Source organism: Sesamum indicum, linkage group LG3, assembly GCF_000512975.1.
Source record: "Sesamum indicum cultivar Zhongzhi No. 13 linkage group LG3, S_indicum_v1.0, whole genome shotgun sequence".
In the NCBI taxonomy this organism is placed as follows: Eukaryota; Viridiplantae; Streptophyta; class Magnoliopsida; order Lamiales; family Pedaliaceae; genus Sesamum; species Sesamum indicum.
This window is the reverse complement of record NC_026147.1, coordinates 19,822,701-19,839,227: the sequence shown is the minus strand read 5'-3', so window position 1 is coordinate 19,839,227 and position 16,527 is coordinate 19,822,701. Positions and strand designations below refer to the sequence as shown.

The following is a 16,527-nucleotide window of genomic DNA, read 5'->3' as shown; positions in this document are numbered from 1 at the left end:
AACTAAAAGAAAATACTTGAATAAATAAGTTGGAGAAAAAGAAATATAAAATAGAGCAAAAAAAATTTTAAACAGAGAAGCTTCTGAAATTAGAACAGAAATATAACATATGACCATTTTTTGTAGAGCAAAAAATTTCAAAAGCTATATTGTTGTCCTCGTCCGTTTTTTTTTAAAATTAATTAATTTAGTTATATTAATTAAATATCATATGACCATGTAGAGCAAAAAATTTCAAAAGCTATATTGTTGTCCTCGTCCGTTTTTTTTTAAAATTAATTAATTTAGTTATATTAATTAAATATACTTTAATTAATTAAAACAATTATAATAATTATTGTACTTAAGTATATTTTAATATATACTATTTAATTAAAAATAATTTTAAATAATTATTATAATAAATTAATTTATAACTTATAATTGTTATAATTGCTTAATACTTATATTAATATAGATATATAAATTTGAAAAATAAAATTTAGTATATTAATTTTTATAATATATTTTTTTTATATTTAATATAAATATATTTAAGAATAAAAGAATTTATATTTTTAAAAGAGAGTAAAATACAAAAAAAGAAAAAATCAATTTGACCGTAGTAATTTTAGATATAGTATAAGGACATTTTAGTTAATTAAAGACAAAAAATATCAAAATAATAAAAAAATCAAGCCTAAATGCACTTCACGCGCATGCACCACACCTTCCATTAGTTTCTAATAGAAGGAAAACTTTGTGTTGAATTTATTAAAACACAAAGAAATTTTTAACCTATTTTTAAAATATAGGAAAATTCTTAGCTATTTAAAAAAAAACACAAGAGAATAAAATAGTGTTTAGCTTATTGATAGCAGGGTAAATTATTTGCAACAATTATATATATCATTTCATTATTTAAAAAAAAATACAAATACCTTTTAAAATTAATGATCGTCTAACAACTATCGCTCATGAGAGCCCATTAAATATTTGTTGAACGACTGTTAATCTCAACGAGATATTTATAATTTTCAAACAATAGAGCTTTTATAATTACGGGAGGAACCCCTTGTAATTTACTCACAGCCACCATCATCTCAGCTACTTAAATTATTTTTCAGAAAATGTTCTTGTTTCTTTGGGCTACTGAGCATAAAACAAATTCAGAAAATGTTCTTGTTTATCTTAATCAGCAGTTCAGGTATTGCAAATGAAAGACAGCAGTTAGTCAAGCTTCCTAACAGGGAGTGTAATAAAGGTTTGCTGCATTGGAGTGCCAATTCACCTTTCTTTACCTCTGTAATCAACTAACACTACACTCTAGCGATCTTCTTTCGTAAAAAACTACAGCTATCTAGATGCTAAAAGTAACTGAAGAAAAGACTACATAGAAAAATGATAATTACAACGTATGAATAGAGGGAGAAAAATCAATAGTATCTCATACGACTACACGTCTGGCCCCTAGTGACTGTTTGTAGTTTAGATGATTTGATCTTACTCTTCTCTTCATTAGGAAGCAAAAAAATGCTAAAATTAAGATCAATAGCATAGAAATTTCCAATTGGGAAGCTGGCAGAAAGTCGAGGACTTGAAAACCGGTCTTGCTATCAAAGTCGCAACCAGAATCCAGTAAAGGTTGAGTACCATTATAAGAGGTCTCGGGATCAAGAACAAAATCTACCTTCACTGCTCCTTCTCCAAGCACAACACAAGCACTCTTTGATCTGTATCCAGGCATACTTGCTATAACTGCCAGGAAAATTGGAAGGTCCATATTTAGATATCATATTGACAAACCACATGACGGGGAGGGTGTATTTTCATGAACATCTAGGAAATGTACAAGGCTCGACATTAAATTGCCCCTAATATCTAAAACTACATCTCCAGAGGTGGACCTAAAGAAAATTTCTCCTGAACATTCTGAAAGTAGATGAAAAGGCAGGTAGCAAGCCTAATGCTTCAATGCAAAATCCTATGGTTTTCGCAGGATGCTGTAACCCAAAAGTTTCTTTATGCTATTTCTGCTAAGTGTAAAGATGCTACATCAGAACTAACTTTTCCATGTCTTCTTTCTACATGCAATATGGATTTTTTGTTCAAAAACGTTTTCTATTAGGCGCTCTGTCACATACCAGGCGACCACATAACCATGCCATAAAACTATAGAAGACAGAAAGCCAACATCCTATGGATGTGATTCATCAAGTGCAGGGATGTCAAACTCCTTGTTTTAGTGTACAATACACACGCCAAACTCCTGAGAACAGGATGCTGTTTTCCTCTATTGGAACTTTTTCAATTTTTGTCAAACCCTGTAGGTAAATCTCTGGTCTGTGCAGAAAAGTAAAGATATGAAACCTTACAACACTCCCTTGCAGTGGCAAAACAGTATTTTGGTGTTCTTATATATTTGTTCAACCTTCGTACATATCATTTACTAGAGTTTCATGATTTCTTCAACAAATATGGGCACCAATAGTGCCCCACAATAAACTAGGCCAGGCAAATATACAATTATGCTCCGCATAATCCATTTTCAAGACAAGCCTAACAAATCACATTTTCATACAACAGCAAGTAGGCCAAGGGAGTTCTACCACAAGTCCATGTTCTCTCAGTGCCTTCAGATCAAATTTCAATTCTTTCATAGCATTAGATGTCAAGCTCTTACAGCAGATACTTGCAAATATGGGTTTCTCAGGATACATGAGCTAAGCATAGAACTACATTAGACTAGTGCAAAAGAGGATGCAAGCAGAAACAATTTCACTGCAACACCAACACCACTTGTGGATGTCTCAGATTTAAGCAACCAAATTCAGATTGCAATCAGATCCATAAATCAAAGAAATCACAACCATGCATTTAATCTGTGTACCCAACTGCATTTTATAGTTTCTTTGTAAAGAAGCAACAAATACTTTGAGAACATGATAGAAAAGAAGGCCAAGATTTATTCCCAACTCAATTACCTTCGTATTTTCCGGGAGCCAGCAACCGATGGTAATCAGCAAGTGTTTTGCTAGCAGCAATCTGCCAATGATTATGAAATGAATCAGGAAGCATTACTTGTCAAGAGATATAACAAATAACAGAACAAGGCACTTTAGCATCAAAAGCTAAAATCAGAACACAAAGAATGGACTTAAATTATTTATGGGCCTAAAAATGTGACATCTGAATGATACAAATTGCAGATTAAGAAGTTGGAGGAGGAAATGCCGAAGATCTATAAATAAACTGAGAAAAAAAGAAACATCCCAGCTGAGCAAAATTTTCTTTAATCAGTATTCTTTTTCCATTGTTTCTTCTAGGAAATTATTTCTTCCCATTATAAAGGAGTAATAAGTTAATTGGAAAAATAGAAATGGGGATCCCCACTCTCTTTATTCATGTTAAGAAACAAGGTCCTCAGTTTAGTTGAATTCATCATAAATTGTGCAACTTTATGTTGATCTGTCCTTTCTTCCCTTGGTGCACCAAGTATCCACACATCATGTGATCACACCTATACATGGAACTCACACTTAAAAACTACAGGAGTAAGTTTTTTAGCCATTTGGGAATATTTCCATGAATTTGGGCGAAAACAGCCATACTTTATGTTGGGATTTTTTTTTCTTTTTCCCAATTTCTCATCAACTTCACTTTTGCAGTTGAAATTTTAAGATGGTATACAGCAGGTTGACAAAGAGGGTCTTAGTGGGGCATTCATTTTTTGATTGATGTTCATCCTGTCCATTGCTTTATTTATTTCTTTAACATGCAACTTTTCAGCAAATTGTGCAGGAAGTACTGCAAAAGGTATTTAAAGTAATTTGATTAACATTTTCAATCTGCACACTCCAATAAAAGTTATCCTTACTATTTTATGAGGAAGAATTAGTAACATTTTGTCAATTATGAATTTAGTTACAAGATTGTATGCCATTGATGACAATTTGACTGGATTGATTTCCTGCAAATAATCACACGTATTACAATTATCTCACCCATATAGAGCACTGGTTATTCTAACTCAATAAGTAAAGAGAACATTGCAAGTGTTTTAGCCCTCTGGTTGGCAGTATAATTATCTCATCCATTTCCACTGACTGAATCCTCATTAAGGTTATATTATCCAATATATAGGACAATCCTAGGCTTGACAACGTCGCATATGAAGAGATCAACATAACTGCAGGTTATACTGCCACATGACAGCACTCAAGTATCATATATACATAGCTTCCTGTGAGTCCTTCTAGACCATCACATGGTTATTTTCTTAGGAGTACTCAACTGCTTTATCTGTTTACTTATTTAGTCGATGTTCTGATTTACAGATCAACATATGCATGCACTTTAACTACTGTGAACAGATAACCTCTGCTATGTTATTTCATAATCTTAATATCTGATAAATCAATCAAACAAGAAGTTACTCAACTTAGTATCCAAGAGACACCCAAGACATGCATGTAATTATAGCCTAAGAAGTGACTCCCCAGTTCAAGAGGCTACAGCTAACTACATAGTTTGCTCCCTATGAATTTGAATTGTTTCACCATTCCTATTCAATGAATTTCAGAGTTATAAATACTCAAGGTTGTTTTCAAAGTGAAATATGTATGAAGTTTCATGAGAAGACCTAAGAAGTTGGGGTAAAGGAGTTCCAATTTGGGCCTTAAGAATGCATTTGTATCATTAATTGCATTTGACTATCTTTACATGTACTAGTCAGATCAGGCAAAATCTAGCATAGGAGAATGTCAATACATGAATGTATCCTGAGTTCCAGGTAGAAAGCCCAACGTAAATATAAGAAATACATAGTAACTACCTCATCAAAATAGTAAAGCCCAAAGTAGAAATAAGACACATACACTAACTAGGCCAGCAAGTTACAGTAAAAGATGATGTTCCATTGACTACCAAAAAGTTGACAATATCTGCACATTTCATCCTAGGAAACTGAAGAATTTCAGGAATTTAGTTGATAGTGTATAGCGATATTTGATCATACCGTGTAGTTTATTCCCCTTATAGCTACTGATGCAGGCAAAGGTCTTCCATTATCGGATGAAAAAATACGTCCATGTAACCCTGTCTGTATGGTTAAGAAGTAAAAATCAGCAACATGAGATCAACTCCATGAGTAATGTATGGCTTCACATAACTGTAAGAAGACACTTATTCAGTAGTTGCTGACACATGGGTGTGAAGGATTTCAAAAACTGATCTCTATTAAAATGATCAGAATGCCCTCAATAAAATATTAATGATTTACTTTCCAAATACAATACGACGTGCCAAGCAAAATCTGAAATCCTAGAATTCTATTCTAATACTCATCTTTGTGAAAATTTCCTCTCCATAATGAATTAAAAGTATCCCATTTTCAAAAACATACTTTCTGGTGAATGTGGAGAAAATATATCGATGGCAGGTGGTTATAACTCAATGAAAAGAACAGGCCACTAACACTAAAGAGAGGGAATGAAAACAAAGAACTGCATAAAGAGTCGAAAATTTTTAAAGAAAAACAATGACAATATAAAAGAAAAGTACTAACATATTTATTAAGTAGAAGGCATCTGCTTGAACGTACCTTAACTAGACCTGCAACAAGGCTTAACATACTCATTCGATTATAACCCCACAGAGTTGGAATCTGCAATAATAGACCATGCATTGAAACCCAGAAAAGAAAGTGCAGCATTGTAGCTAGAAAAGCAGAAACTTATGCAATATGCTGAATGAAAAGATAAAGGGTAAATTACAATGACCTCTCCTGAGGTTCACATAATTACGAATGCACCCTCGTTGTTTGAAAAATTACTAATACCCCTTGATTTTGACGGCCATCTCACAGTTAACCAATCTATTAGGTTTCCATTCATTTTATTGGTGAATCAACCAAAATGCACTTGTGGATTAAAATTTATAATTTTGTTTATTTTTTAATTTTTTTGTTTTTTCTTGGACTAAGTGGATAATTTTTTATAATTTTTAAATTTTTTTCATCCACCATGTTCGATTTTTTTATATGTTTTAAAAAAAATTAAGAAAAAAAAAAGGGCAAAGTTGACAATTTCATACATTCATCCAAGGATTACATAATTTCTTCAAACATTAGGGGATATTTGTAATTTTTCAAATAACAAAGGGATATTCGTAATTACGACAAACCTCATGGGAGGTTGTTGTAATTTACCCAAAAATAAAACAAGTTATATAAAGAGTCAGGAAGAAGGTCAGAGACACACAGAGAGAGAGACACAGAGAGGAAATACAGGTAACCGCATGGTTCAATACACAGACCAATCCACTGTAAAGGTGGAGTACAGTGCACATAATATTCAATCATTAAACCAGGAAAAGAAAAATATCATTAAACCAAACCATGTGAAATAACACTTAGAAAAAACTGCAGACCACTAGTACTCAACATGAAATATGCCTTACATTTCCAGAAGCATATTTTTCTCAAAAGAGAGTCCTTAATACTCTTTACACCACCCTGAAAGCCCAAATTTTGTGAGCAATCACAGTGATGAAAGGACTGTCAAAGGATTTGGACTTGAAGACTCTAAATTTCCGGGTCGAAAAATTTTGTCTTATAACAGATCATTACACTTCAGTTTGAGCTTTGAAGAAAGTTCAGATTGGATCTATACTAGTTAGTTAAAGACTGCAGTAATGAAGTTCATACAAATCCTGAGGTGGGAATGGGATGCCCTAGATAGCAGGCACATGTTTCGGTTTATAGGGGTGTTCATTTGGTAATACCATACCGGAGCAAACAAAATTTCAGTTCGCCAAATGGCATACCCAATACCGAATAGAAATTATCGGTTCGGCTCAGTAAATTGCCACAAAAATTAGTTCAGTTCGTAAATTATCAAAAAACTGAGTTTTAAAAAAAAAATCCTACAAGTTAAAATTCCAAATATACAGACAAACAAATCATTTATAATCCCAAAACATGAAATCAAATGTGAAATATCATTACAAAATACAAACCCAACACATAAATTATCTTTACATCAATACAATTTATATCCAAAATATCTAAATCAAATCTAAATCATATTATATACATAAATGTATAATATATTATATACAATATATTAGATAAAATTCGGTACTCGGTTCGGTACAATAACATGTATGAACCAAAATTTCAGTTCCGGTTTGGTTTGGCCACTAAATGGAATTATGCACACCCCTAATGGTTTCTGATTGAACTATTATAACTATGCCATTCATGTCTCAATTTATTTTTCCTTGGTAGCTTCCCTCAGTAGAAATTTACATATACAAACTGATAGCGTAAGAGCTTAGAAGTCATTAACAAGTGCTTCATCCCCCTCTTAGGTTCCTTCAGCCTGTCACGAAAAGGCAAGACATGTTTGTGCCATCTAGCTCAATTGCAAAGGGGAACTGCTGCTGATTTTTCAGCAATTAGTAATCCTATGAGACTGCATTACAATTCGTTATCTAGTAGGATTACAAAGTTCTTCACAGACTTGAGCATTCAAGGTATAAATTCAATTTTGAACCTATTTAATTTATATTTTCTATGTCTTATAATATAACCTATACTAGTATGTCTGTGATGCATGTGTTGGCTAAGTGCCCCACCAAACTCCGGAGCTGCTATTCCTTACAAGAAACTTTCATATCAATTAAATCCAATAAGTTCATACAGAACATTTTCAACAAGTATATGAATTGTTGAAAAAATCATGAATTTTAGTGGGTTCAAAAGCATATCCTATCAAAAACCCAATCCACGGTTATGAACGAATATGATATGATAAATAACAATGTGAAGACAACTCAAAGTGAAGCCTAACCTCGCTGGCATTGGGCCATTTGTTGTCACTAATCTCCAAGGTAAGTTCAAAGCATCCACAATGAATGTAATTCCAATCTTGCATGCCACCATATATTGGGTACCTGCAAAAGAGACCAGGAAGAGGAAAGTTTAAAATGAAGAAAAATGGAAAATAATGAGAAAAGGATGAAAGAAAGAGCAAAAACAAATATATGGTTCCAACCATTTGACCTATGTCCCCAGACAAGAAACCGAAAGGATCCGGGACTATTATTCTCTCTTAATATAATATTACAGCGACCCGCCTCTGGCAAATTACACAAGTCAGGAATAGCAAATGGAGGAAATCACTCCACTGTGAAATTATTTGAAATCAAAAGTATCACATAACTAATTATTTGAATTGAAGTGAGCTTACAATTATATCAAAGTATTAACTTTGGTTATCAACAACACCAATCCCTCTAGTTTTATATGAAAATGCTGTTGAGTATTCTTCAAGTTGAAACAAGAACAGCTACTTTAAGAAAATCTTGGATACACTGCAGGTCTGTGGTTGAAGATCCATGATGAGAGGAAACACACAATGAATGATAAGTCATGCACTATGATATGGTATAAGCCATGAAAACTACAAATACACTTCAATCAAGATGCATGGAGCAAAAATGAAGTGGGGTGAAAACATGCTCAACTGCCATATTAAATATGAAAAGAGAATGGAATTAATGGGAAAGTGATTATGGAAAGTACACGTGTTGTTTGGCCATTTGACCTGCACCCACTAACAAAACGCCCAAAAAGTAAAACGATCATAAGATTTCATATAGGTGATTACACATGGAGAGGAATACTAAACTAAAGAAACCACTCCAAAACCAAGTCATACAAAACCAAAGATATTTCATAAATTAATTGTTTAATTGATGCAATTACAATTATCTCAAACTATTAATTTTGATTCTGAACAGGTAATTAGCAACAAATTATAATTTGTTTTATAATCTGAAGTGCATAGATCAGCCATGAAAACCTAGTATTTTCAAGGACTTGTCAGTTAGATCAAATGATTTATACTTTATATAAGCATACCAGTATGCTCCATTTGTAATTCCTCCAGGAAATTCCTTGCTTAGGGACATATTATAGTGAGATCTACTGTATACACTGGCCAAAAATCTAAAAGTCTTGTCATCTGGGCATCCATAGTAATATTTCCTGCAAAGAATTGATATTAAATAAAATTTGGTTACAATATAGCTGAAAAGGATGTGGAGAACCTTCCAAAGACATGATAAACTAGCAAACATAAAAACGCCCATCAAGTAACAGGAACAAGGAATGCATTAATAAGCACCTGCAACTGCGAGTTAATTTTCATTTGTCACAGACTGATATCAACATTTGATATCAGCATAAGATCTTAGACAGGGAAATGATCAAGCATAGATCAAACAGATGCAAGATCTGATCCCCTTTCAGAGAAGTATTCAAAAAAGAAATAACAATAGGAAACTCACTTTGTATCTTCAGTTCCATCCCATGGATAGTTTGCAACAAGCGCTCCCTATGAACGAGAAAAGATTAAGTAAATGATAAAAGTGATAGAGAATAAAGACTAAAATTCAAATTACTCCTTTCATAATTTTTTGTGGCCTTTAGTAAGTATATTCAATTAACTCTGATTTATATGACTATGTGAAGAATGCGCCAGTGTCGGATCCGCGAACTGGAAAATAAAAAACTTGAGGCGGAAATTAGGAAGCTGCTTGAGAAAAAAAAAATGAAGCATCAAATGACACTGTAATACAGACCAACTGAGAATTTAAAAAAACAAAAAAGCCTATTTATCCATACAGATAATTAGGAAAATATTTATTCCTGATATTTGATGGAATCTTTCCAATTAAAAGTGAAAAGCAATTGGCTTTCTGAAAAAAAAAATCATGGAACGAATTGCGTAAGTTTTCCTTATAATACAGATTTATAACCTTATAAAGAATAGTCAAACAATCACTAGAATATATCCTGTTGAAGAAGATAGGATGCGCATACACTACACCATGGCATTTATGTGCATTTTAAGCTTCTCAAGTTGCAAGCAAGAGAGAAGAATATTACCCCGTGCAGACTGGCAGAAGCTGTGAAGTCTACATCTTCCAACCATTTCATGATCGCTTTCGTTTCAGGTTGACGTAAGTCCATATCATCGTTCACACGAAAGAACTATGTCAATCATGTTAGTCAATGCTCTTTATAACATATGGCTCCAATTAAAATGTCCGTGAAATAAGCCAAATAGTCACTTCTTTAATCAAAGCTACAAATGCAAGACGAAAAATAGAAAAACAAAAAGAGAGAGAAGAAGAAGAAAACTACTATTTATATATTGTGAGAATGCAACTTTACTTAAAGAACTTCCAGGCATATCTGAGAAGATATTTTACTTCATTTCCAAGCATCACATTGAGGTGAAACTGAATCCTACCGCTGCAGAGACTATGAAACCATTAATCAGATTCTGGAAGCCAAATTTAGTTTAATGCATGTCTGGCCTATAATTGTAGTCTTAACAGTTCCATAAGTTATATTAGTCAAACCAGGATATAAAATGTTATGCCAAACGAAATTTCTAAGTTACGAAGCATAATTAAGTATTTGTCTTTCGATTAAATTTAAAGTACTTCAAAATGGGAGGGCTGAGATTCTGAAAATACATTTCCAATGTCTTTAAAACAAATTTCATGTATTGAATGATTAGACATCACGAGTATTTTTTTTCTGACAATGAACACTGCATAGATTATAGCTTGATCAAACAGTTGGGAATCAGACCTAAGCAGCTAAAAGTAAGCAAGACACTTGTGAAACATAGTGGCGAATGAAAGGAGTAAGCCAAAAATTTTACAAAACCTATCTGGAATATACTCATTCTCTTAAAATGTTAAAGAATTGAAAGAACAATAGTTACTTTACCAATCATCACCAACAAATATAAGGCAAATACAGGTTGCAGCATTTATGTCACTTAATTGTTCCCTTTTATCAGATTCTCAGTTTCATTCTTCTTATAAAAGAAACTTAAACAAAAGAGAAAAGACCGTCATTAAAGGACTAGAAGCTTAGTTAATGAAAGTTATAATTGCTTAATCCAACTGCTTAAAATAGTTTGAACTTTGACGTGAGGGAATCTATTTCTTGAAAGAAATGCATAATGCAACATAATACCTGGTCTGGAAAATCACGGTTCAAATCAATGTTGTTTGCATTACCCCGCCGCCTCAGAGAGAATCCATCAGGGTTCATTGATGGAAGTATATGAAGGTGGACACCATCCACTATCAAAGTTGCCTGGAATTAGAACCACATTACAACTACATCAGATACTAATTTATGCAAGCTGTACAGATGACATGGGAAGCATAGCAGATCACTTTCAAATAAAATATAATGTCAAGTCAAAAGATATGTGAAAAAATCTATACTGAGAGAACAATGTTGTACACGCATATATGGTAGAACCCATACACAGCAAATCATGCTATTGATACAATTTGCTATTTCACTAGATGCTATATTACAAGAAGCAGTAATTCTTAATTTGGCAAGGTAAAGGGATAATACAGGATGAGAAACAACAGCTGTCATCCAACAACCATAAGTACACAAGAGTCATTAAAAGCCAGTTTCAGCGAACAAGATTTTCTACATAGGAGAGCACATAGGAACTATCTACTAGAACTTGCCGCATTTTCTATAAACTTCATAAGAGTCAAATAGGACAGCAATGAACTTGGATGTACTTGAATGTGGAAAATGTTATATGCAGCAAAATGTGGAAAGAACAAAAATAAAGAAGACAAGAAGGCACTACCAAGGGGTCCTTCATATAATTATCACAAAGCCAATTTGCTAGAAGCAACAGTAGTTCACGCCCTAGAGGTTCATCACCATGCACATTTCCGATGAACTGCAATATAAGGAACTTTAATTAGTTTCAGAAAACAAAATTCACATGGGCTCTACTACTGCAGATAGAAATTACCAAATACAGTAAAGAAAAACATAGGAAAAAATTGACAAGATTACAGAAACTGTTAAACAGATGATTACAGCAAAGGAGAAGGCCGCACCGATGCATATAGAACTGTTAGTAAGTGAATAAAAATGCAAAGCTCGTGAAAATTTTATTGCTCTACACTATTTTGCTTAATCGAATAATCAAGAAAAATAGGCTGAATCTCGATCCCATATTTGAAGGAGGAAGTTGGATCTAGGACATAATTTTAGTCAAAACTGAACCCTGAAAACAACAAACAACAACAATGACTACGACAACAAAGAAAGAAAATAAAAAAAAAAAGAAAAAAGATGGATAATTAGATGGTTTGCACACATCCCCCAGCCTTTCCAAACAAATGAGTACACTTTCAAATGGTGTAAAGCCATCAGTCACTTTCATTTATCAAACAAATTGCTAACTTCCTTTCACTATATTAGAAGTTTTGAGGCCTGAATAATAGACAGAAGAAATTCTGTAGCCAGAACAATTAAACAGAGGTAGAGTGGAAATGATGAATGGATGTCACTACCTTGAAAGCCGGTTCAGCCTCTTTTGCCCCTGGCAAGTCAGAAATTTCTACTGCCCACTATGTTCAGTAAAAAATAGGCAATGAGTAAAATGTCATATTAGATAGTCGAACAGATAGGTTAACATTTAAAGAAATAAATAAATAAAAATTTCAGGAGAAGCAGTAGTACCAGAGGAACTCCAAGTACACTTTTCCCAATACTGATCGTGAATTCCAATAATCACTCAAAGAGAAAATTGGAATGTATCAGATAATTGTAAGACATTCAACAAAATACTATTATAACAAAGTAATAACTGAAGTTCTCAGAGTTGGTTGAGAGCTAATTTGGCAACCAAGTTCATTTTTTTTTATCATTCTTACCAATATCTATAGGAGCTAGCTAACTTTTCGCTTCCTCCAAAAAGCAAGTTTTTTAGTTGGTAAAGTATGATTGTCACATCCATGAATACGTAAAAAATGCAACACATATCGTGTGTAAAGATAATGCTTAATTTTGCAACATCAGCACAGGCGAAATTGTTTGAACTCTTCAAATGTCCAGAATCTAGTCATCCAATAACCCAGTTCTGTGTTGTTTCAGTTTGCATTCTCCAGAAAATAGCAGCAAATTTCCTTTTTCTATTCTTGGAGGGTGGTTCATGACATAAGAGTTAAGGATATTTCATAATTACCTATAGATTCTGGAAATGTTACTGCACCGGCTGTTGAATTCCTTCATTGCCTTCTCAAGGTCAGAATTACTCATATACCCTTCAGCCAACTTTTCACTGGAAAAAAAATAAACCAAATATATATATATATATATATATATATATATATACACACACATTGTAATTTAATTTGCACAGAATTTAATCAGGCCCTGTTCAGTGACCTAACGTTTCAAATAGTCCTTCTATAACTTAGAGTAGACACAAATAGGGAGGGTGGCAAAAGCCTAAAGACATACAGCTTCTCTATGTACTCTTCCTCAGACATCTGGTTATTCTCCGAATATAACCGCCTCCCAAGGTGCCCATAAATACTACCGTCGAGATAACCTGACAAAAAATAAGAATCAAAAGTGTGAACAAACCAACATTTACCTTGACAAGGATTTCACAATTAAGAAAAACCACTGAAAATTCACATGTAACAAGCTGCAGAAAGTAACAGCGATAAAAATAAATACATTTCCCGAGCCAAAATTATGATAAATTACTATCCTCTCCAAACGAAGCAGATAGCAGCAAATGTTCATAGACTAATCCATAACTCAACAAATCGGATTCTTGATGATTAGAAAAATTCAGCATCATGCAACTATTAACATCGCCAACGTCACTACAACTCATCATCTTTCCCCTGTCTACATCCGGAGAAGTAACTCAGCTGCTAATCAGCTAATGCAAACCTAACTAATGCTAAAACATCCATTTATCAGTTATATTACAAGCTCCGCATTTTGAAATTGAAAAAGAAACATTCCAGTTCGGATCACAGGCATAGAGCGCCAGAGAGTGAGCGAGAGAAAAGGAGACCTGATCGATCGGAGCGGTGAAGCGTCCCGCCTCTGGCAATAGAGCAGCGGAAAAGAGAGGAGAGATTTAGAGAGAGAAAGAGGAGAGAGAGTATCATTGGAGAGGTTTCCTTTCAAGGGACTTTTGCAAAATCTCAGAAGCGACTGTGAAGAAGTCTGTGAACTTGAACGCGGAGAAAACGTGAGTCGCACGTGACGCCGCCTAAAGGGGCTGATTTGACCTTATGTGGCGTAAAATTTGTGCAAATTATTCCAACCCAAATTATATTTTAATTATATTAACGTTATGGTATGTCGTTTTTTATATAGTACATCATCTTTTTAAAAAATAAGTAAATAAATAAAATCAATTTAAAGATATTATCGACGCAATAAAAAAATAATATAAATAGAATCACAAATTATTATTTGTGAGTAAAAAATATTTTTTTTTTGTATTAACCAATCGTCCGCTCATACATATAATAAATAATATTTCATATTTTAAAATATATTATGAATAAAATATATGTTATATAAAGTAATACATCACATTTTCAAAAAAAAACAACAAAATTAGAAGTATTATCGGCATAATAATAAATTAATATTGGGATATCTTAACCATCGTTTATGAAATAAAATATCTTATATATTAGTATAGATATAGATATATTGCCATACTGTACACGCATTTAGCGTAGGTTAACAATGAAATACAGTATTTAAATTTTTATTATGTTTATTTAATTAAACAATTTAAAAATAAATAAATAATTAGTTATGTAACTAGTTAATCAAATAGATGGTCTTTTGGTAGAGAATAAATATATGCAAGGGTATTTTAGTCATTTATATTTGGTTACTCTCAGGTCTTTAGTCGTAGTAAATAGTGCTAGCATCGGTAGCAACACTCAATAATTAAATAAAAACTTTATTTTTATTTTTAAAGTATATTTTAATTTTAATTAAGGAAATTAAAAATACTAAAAATAAGAAATATAAGAAATTAAAGTTAGTGAAAGTTGAGAATAATGGACAACTTTATGATTATGAAAAGATGGAGAAAGAAAATAGTGTTAAAAAAATAGATAAAAAAAAAAAGTATGACACTAAAATAGTGCTCTCACAGTCTTACTTATAATAATTAGATGTGGTGTCATAATGTCATTAATTTGTTAGACGTTTATTAATTTTTAAAAAATATTTATAATTTTTAAATAATAATAAAATATTTATAATTATAGCAAATCACATGAAAGTCTGTTGTAATTTATTCTAACAAATTATTATTTGAATGGGCCGAAATTATCAATTGAACTTGCGAATCATATGATATCATAGGCCCAAACTATTATAACTCTATTCCCATCATTTGTTCGATATTTTCTGAATGCCCATTTCTACAATATAATTAATTGTCCTAATAAACAATTGTTCTCAATTATTTTATAAAATGCTTTTTTTTAAAAAAAAAAGATAAATATCAATCAAAAAATTGTTATAACATGCAGAATCTGCGTTTTATATGATAATATATGTTTTTTTCCAATCATTTTAATAATATTATGATAATATAAATTTTTGATACAAGGTCGGCGATCGGAAAAAAATATCACATAATATGACATATACAACATATAATATTTTTCCGAATGAAAAACACAATCCATCATAGGTTTTAAATGAAAGATGCAATACATTTTTGTTAAGTTATGCACAAACATTGGATATGTTTCGTTTGCTAGTGCAATTGTCTTTGAGATTATTTTTCAATACATATTTCACTGTTCAATATATATATATATATATATATACATTATATCAGCTATGATCATTGTACTTTATTTCTTACAATGAAATCATACTCGATGAGCATGTATAATTTGAATATTTGTTATATTTATTTTGTTGAATGAAAAAAGAATAAATATAAATTGAATGAGCTGTAAATGTTTATAAATAAGAAGTTATTAATAAAAAAAATGAAAAAAATATGACTTCTTGTGTGATGTCCATGAAAATAAGTCGATCCAAAGAGGCCAAAGCGATCCAAAGAAAGAAAAGAGAGGTTCGTAACATCCTAGGAGGCCCAAGAGAATCTAGCAAAGGAAGGAGGCTCAGGACATCCCCCAACTTGAATCATGATCAAAGTCGCCAAAACATTCTACCCAAAAGACGCACACAAGTGTCAGCCGACTCTCCCACGTGGCATCTCATCAACTCATAGGTCAGCAGCCACTCTAGAACCACATTAGCCCTAACAAGGAGGACATCCCTAACGGTTGGGAATCCTTGCAGATGAGGATAGTCCCCCCAAAGCCCCGGACTAATTGGCGACTAGGAGTCCTCGCTGATGAAGGGTCTCCCTCAACTCAGATATAAGTATTCAAAAGCACACCTAATAGAATATAAATGCAGATCATGGCTTATCTAAATGACACTTTATCCATGTTTTTTCGATAATGAAGGAAACATGCAGAATCACATAATAGGGGGACACCCCCTATAAATACATGTTTACTCCTCTATAAGGAGGACGCCTTCCTGACATCTTTTTCACTCTCTAGACAATCCCCTCATGTCCCTCACACCTCTCTTACTCCCTAAACCATCTCTCT

At 32.6% G+C, this 16,527-nt stretch overlaps 1 protein-coding gene across 1 annotated transcript; it reads right to left on the bottom strand.

Annotated features, from left to right (window-relative positions):
* Window positions 1,234-14,081, bottom strand: LOC105158894 (carboxypeptidase SOL1). Its single transcript, XM_011075806.2, has 15 exons — window positions 13,929-14,081; window positions 13,358-13,448; window positions 13,080-13,175; window positions 12,575-12,605; window positions 12,406-12,462; window positions 11,688-11,783; window positions 11,042-11,164; window positions 9,935-10,039; window positions 9,334-9,380; window positions 8,906-9,031; window positions 7,833-7,935; window positions 5,582-5,644; window positions 4,997-5,080; window positions 2,964-3,024; window positions 1,234-1,737 (listed from the first exon to the last, which is right to left on the bottom strand). The coding sequence occupies exons 1-15, from the start codon at window positions 14,023-14,025 to the stop codon at window positions 1,427-1,429; spliced, it is 1,491 nt and encodes a 496-aa protein (XP_011074108.1). The 5' UTR covers window positions 14,026-14,081; the 3' UTR covers window positions 1,234-1,426.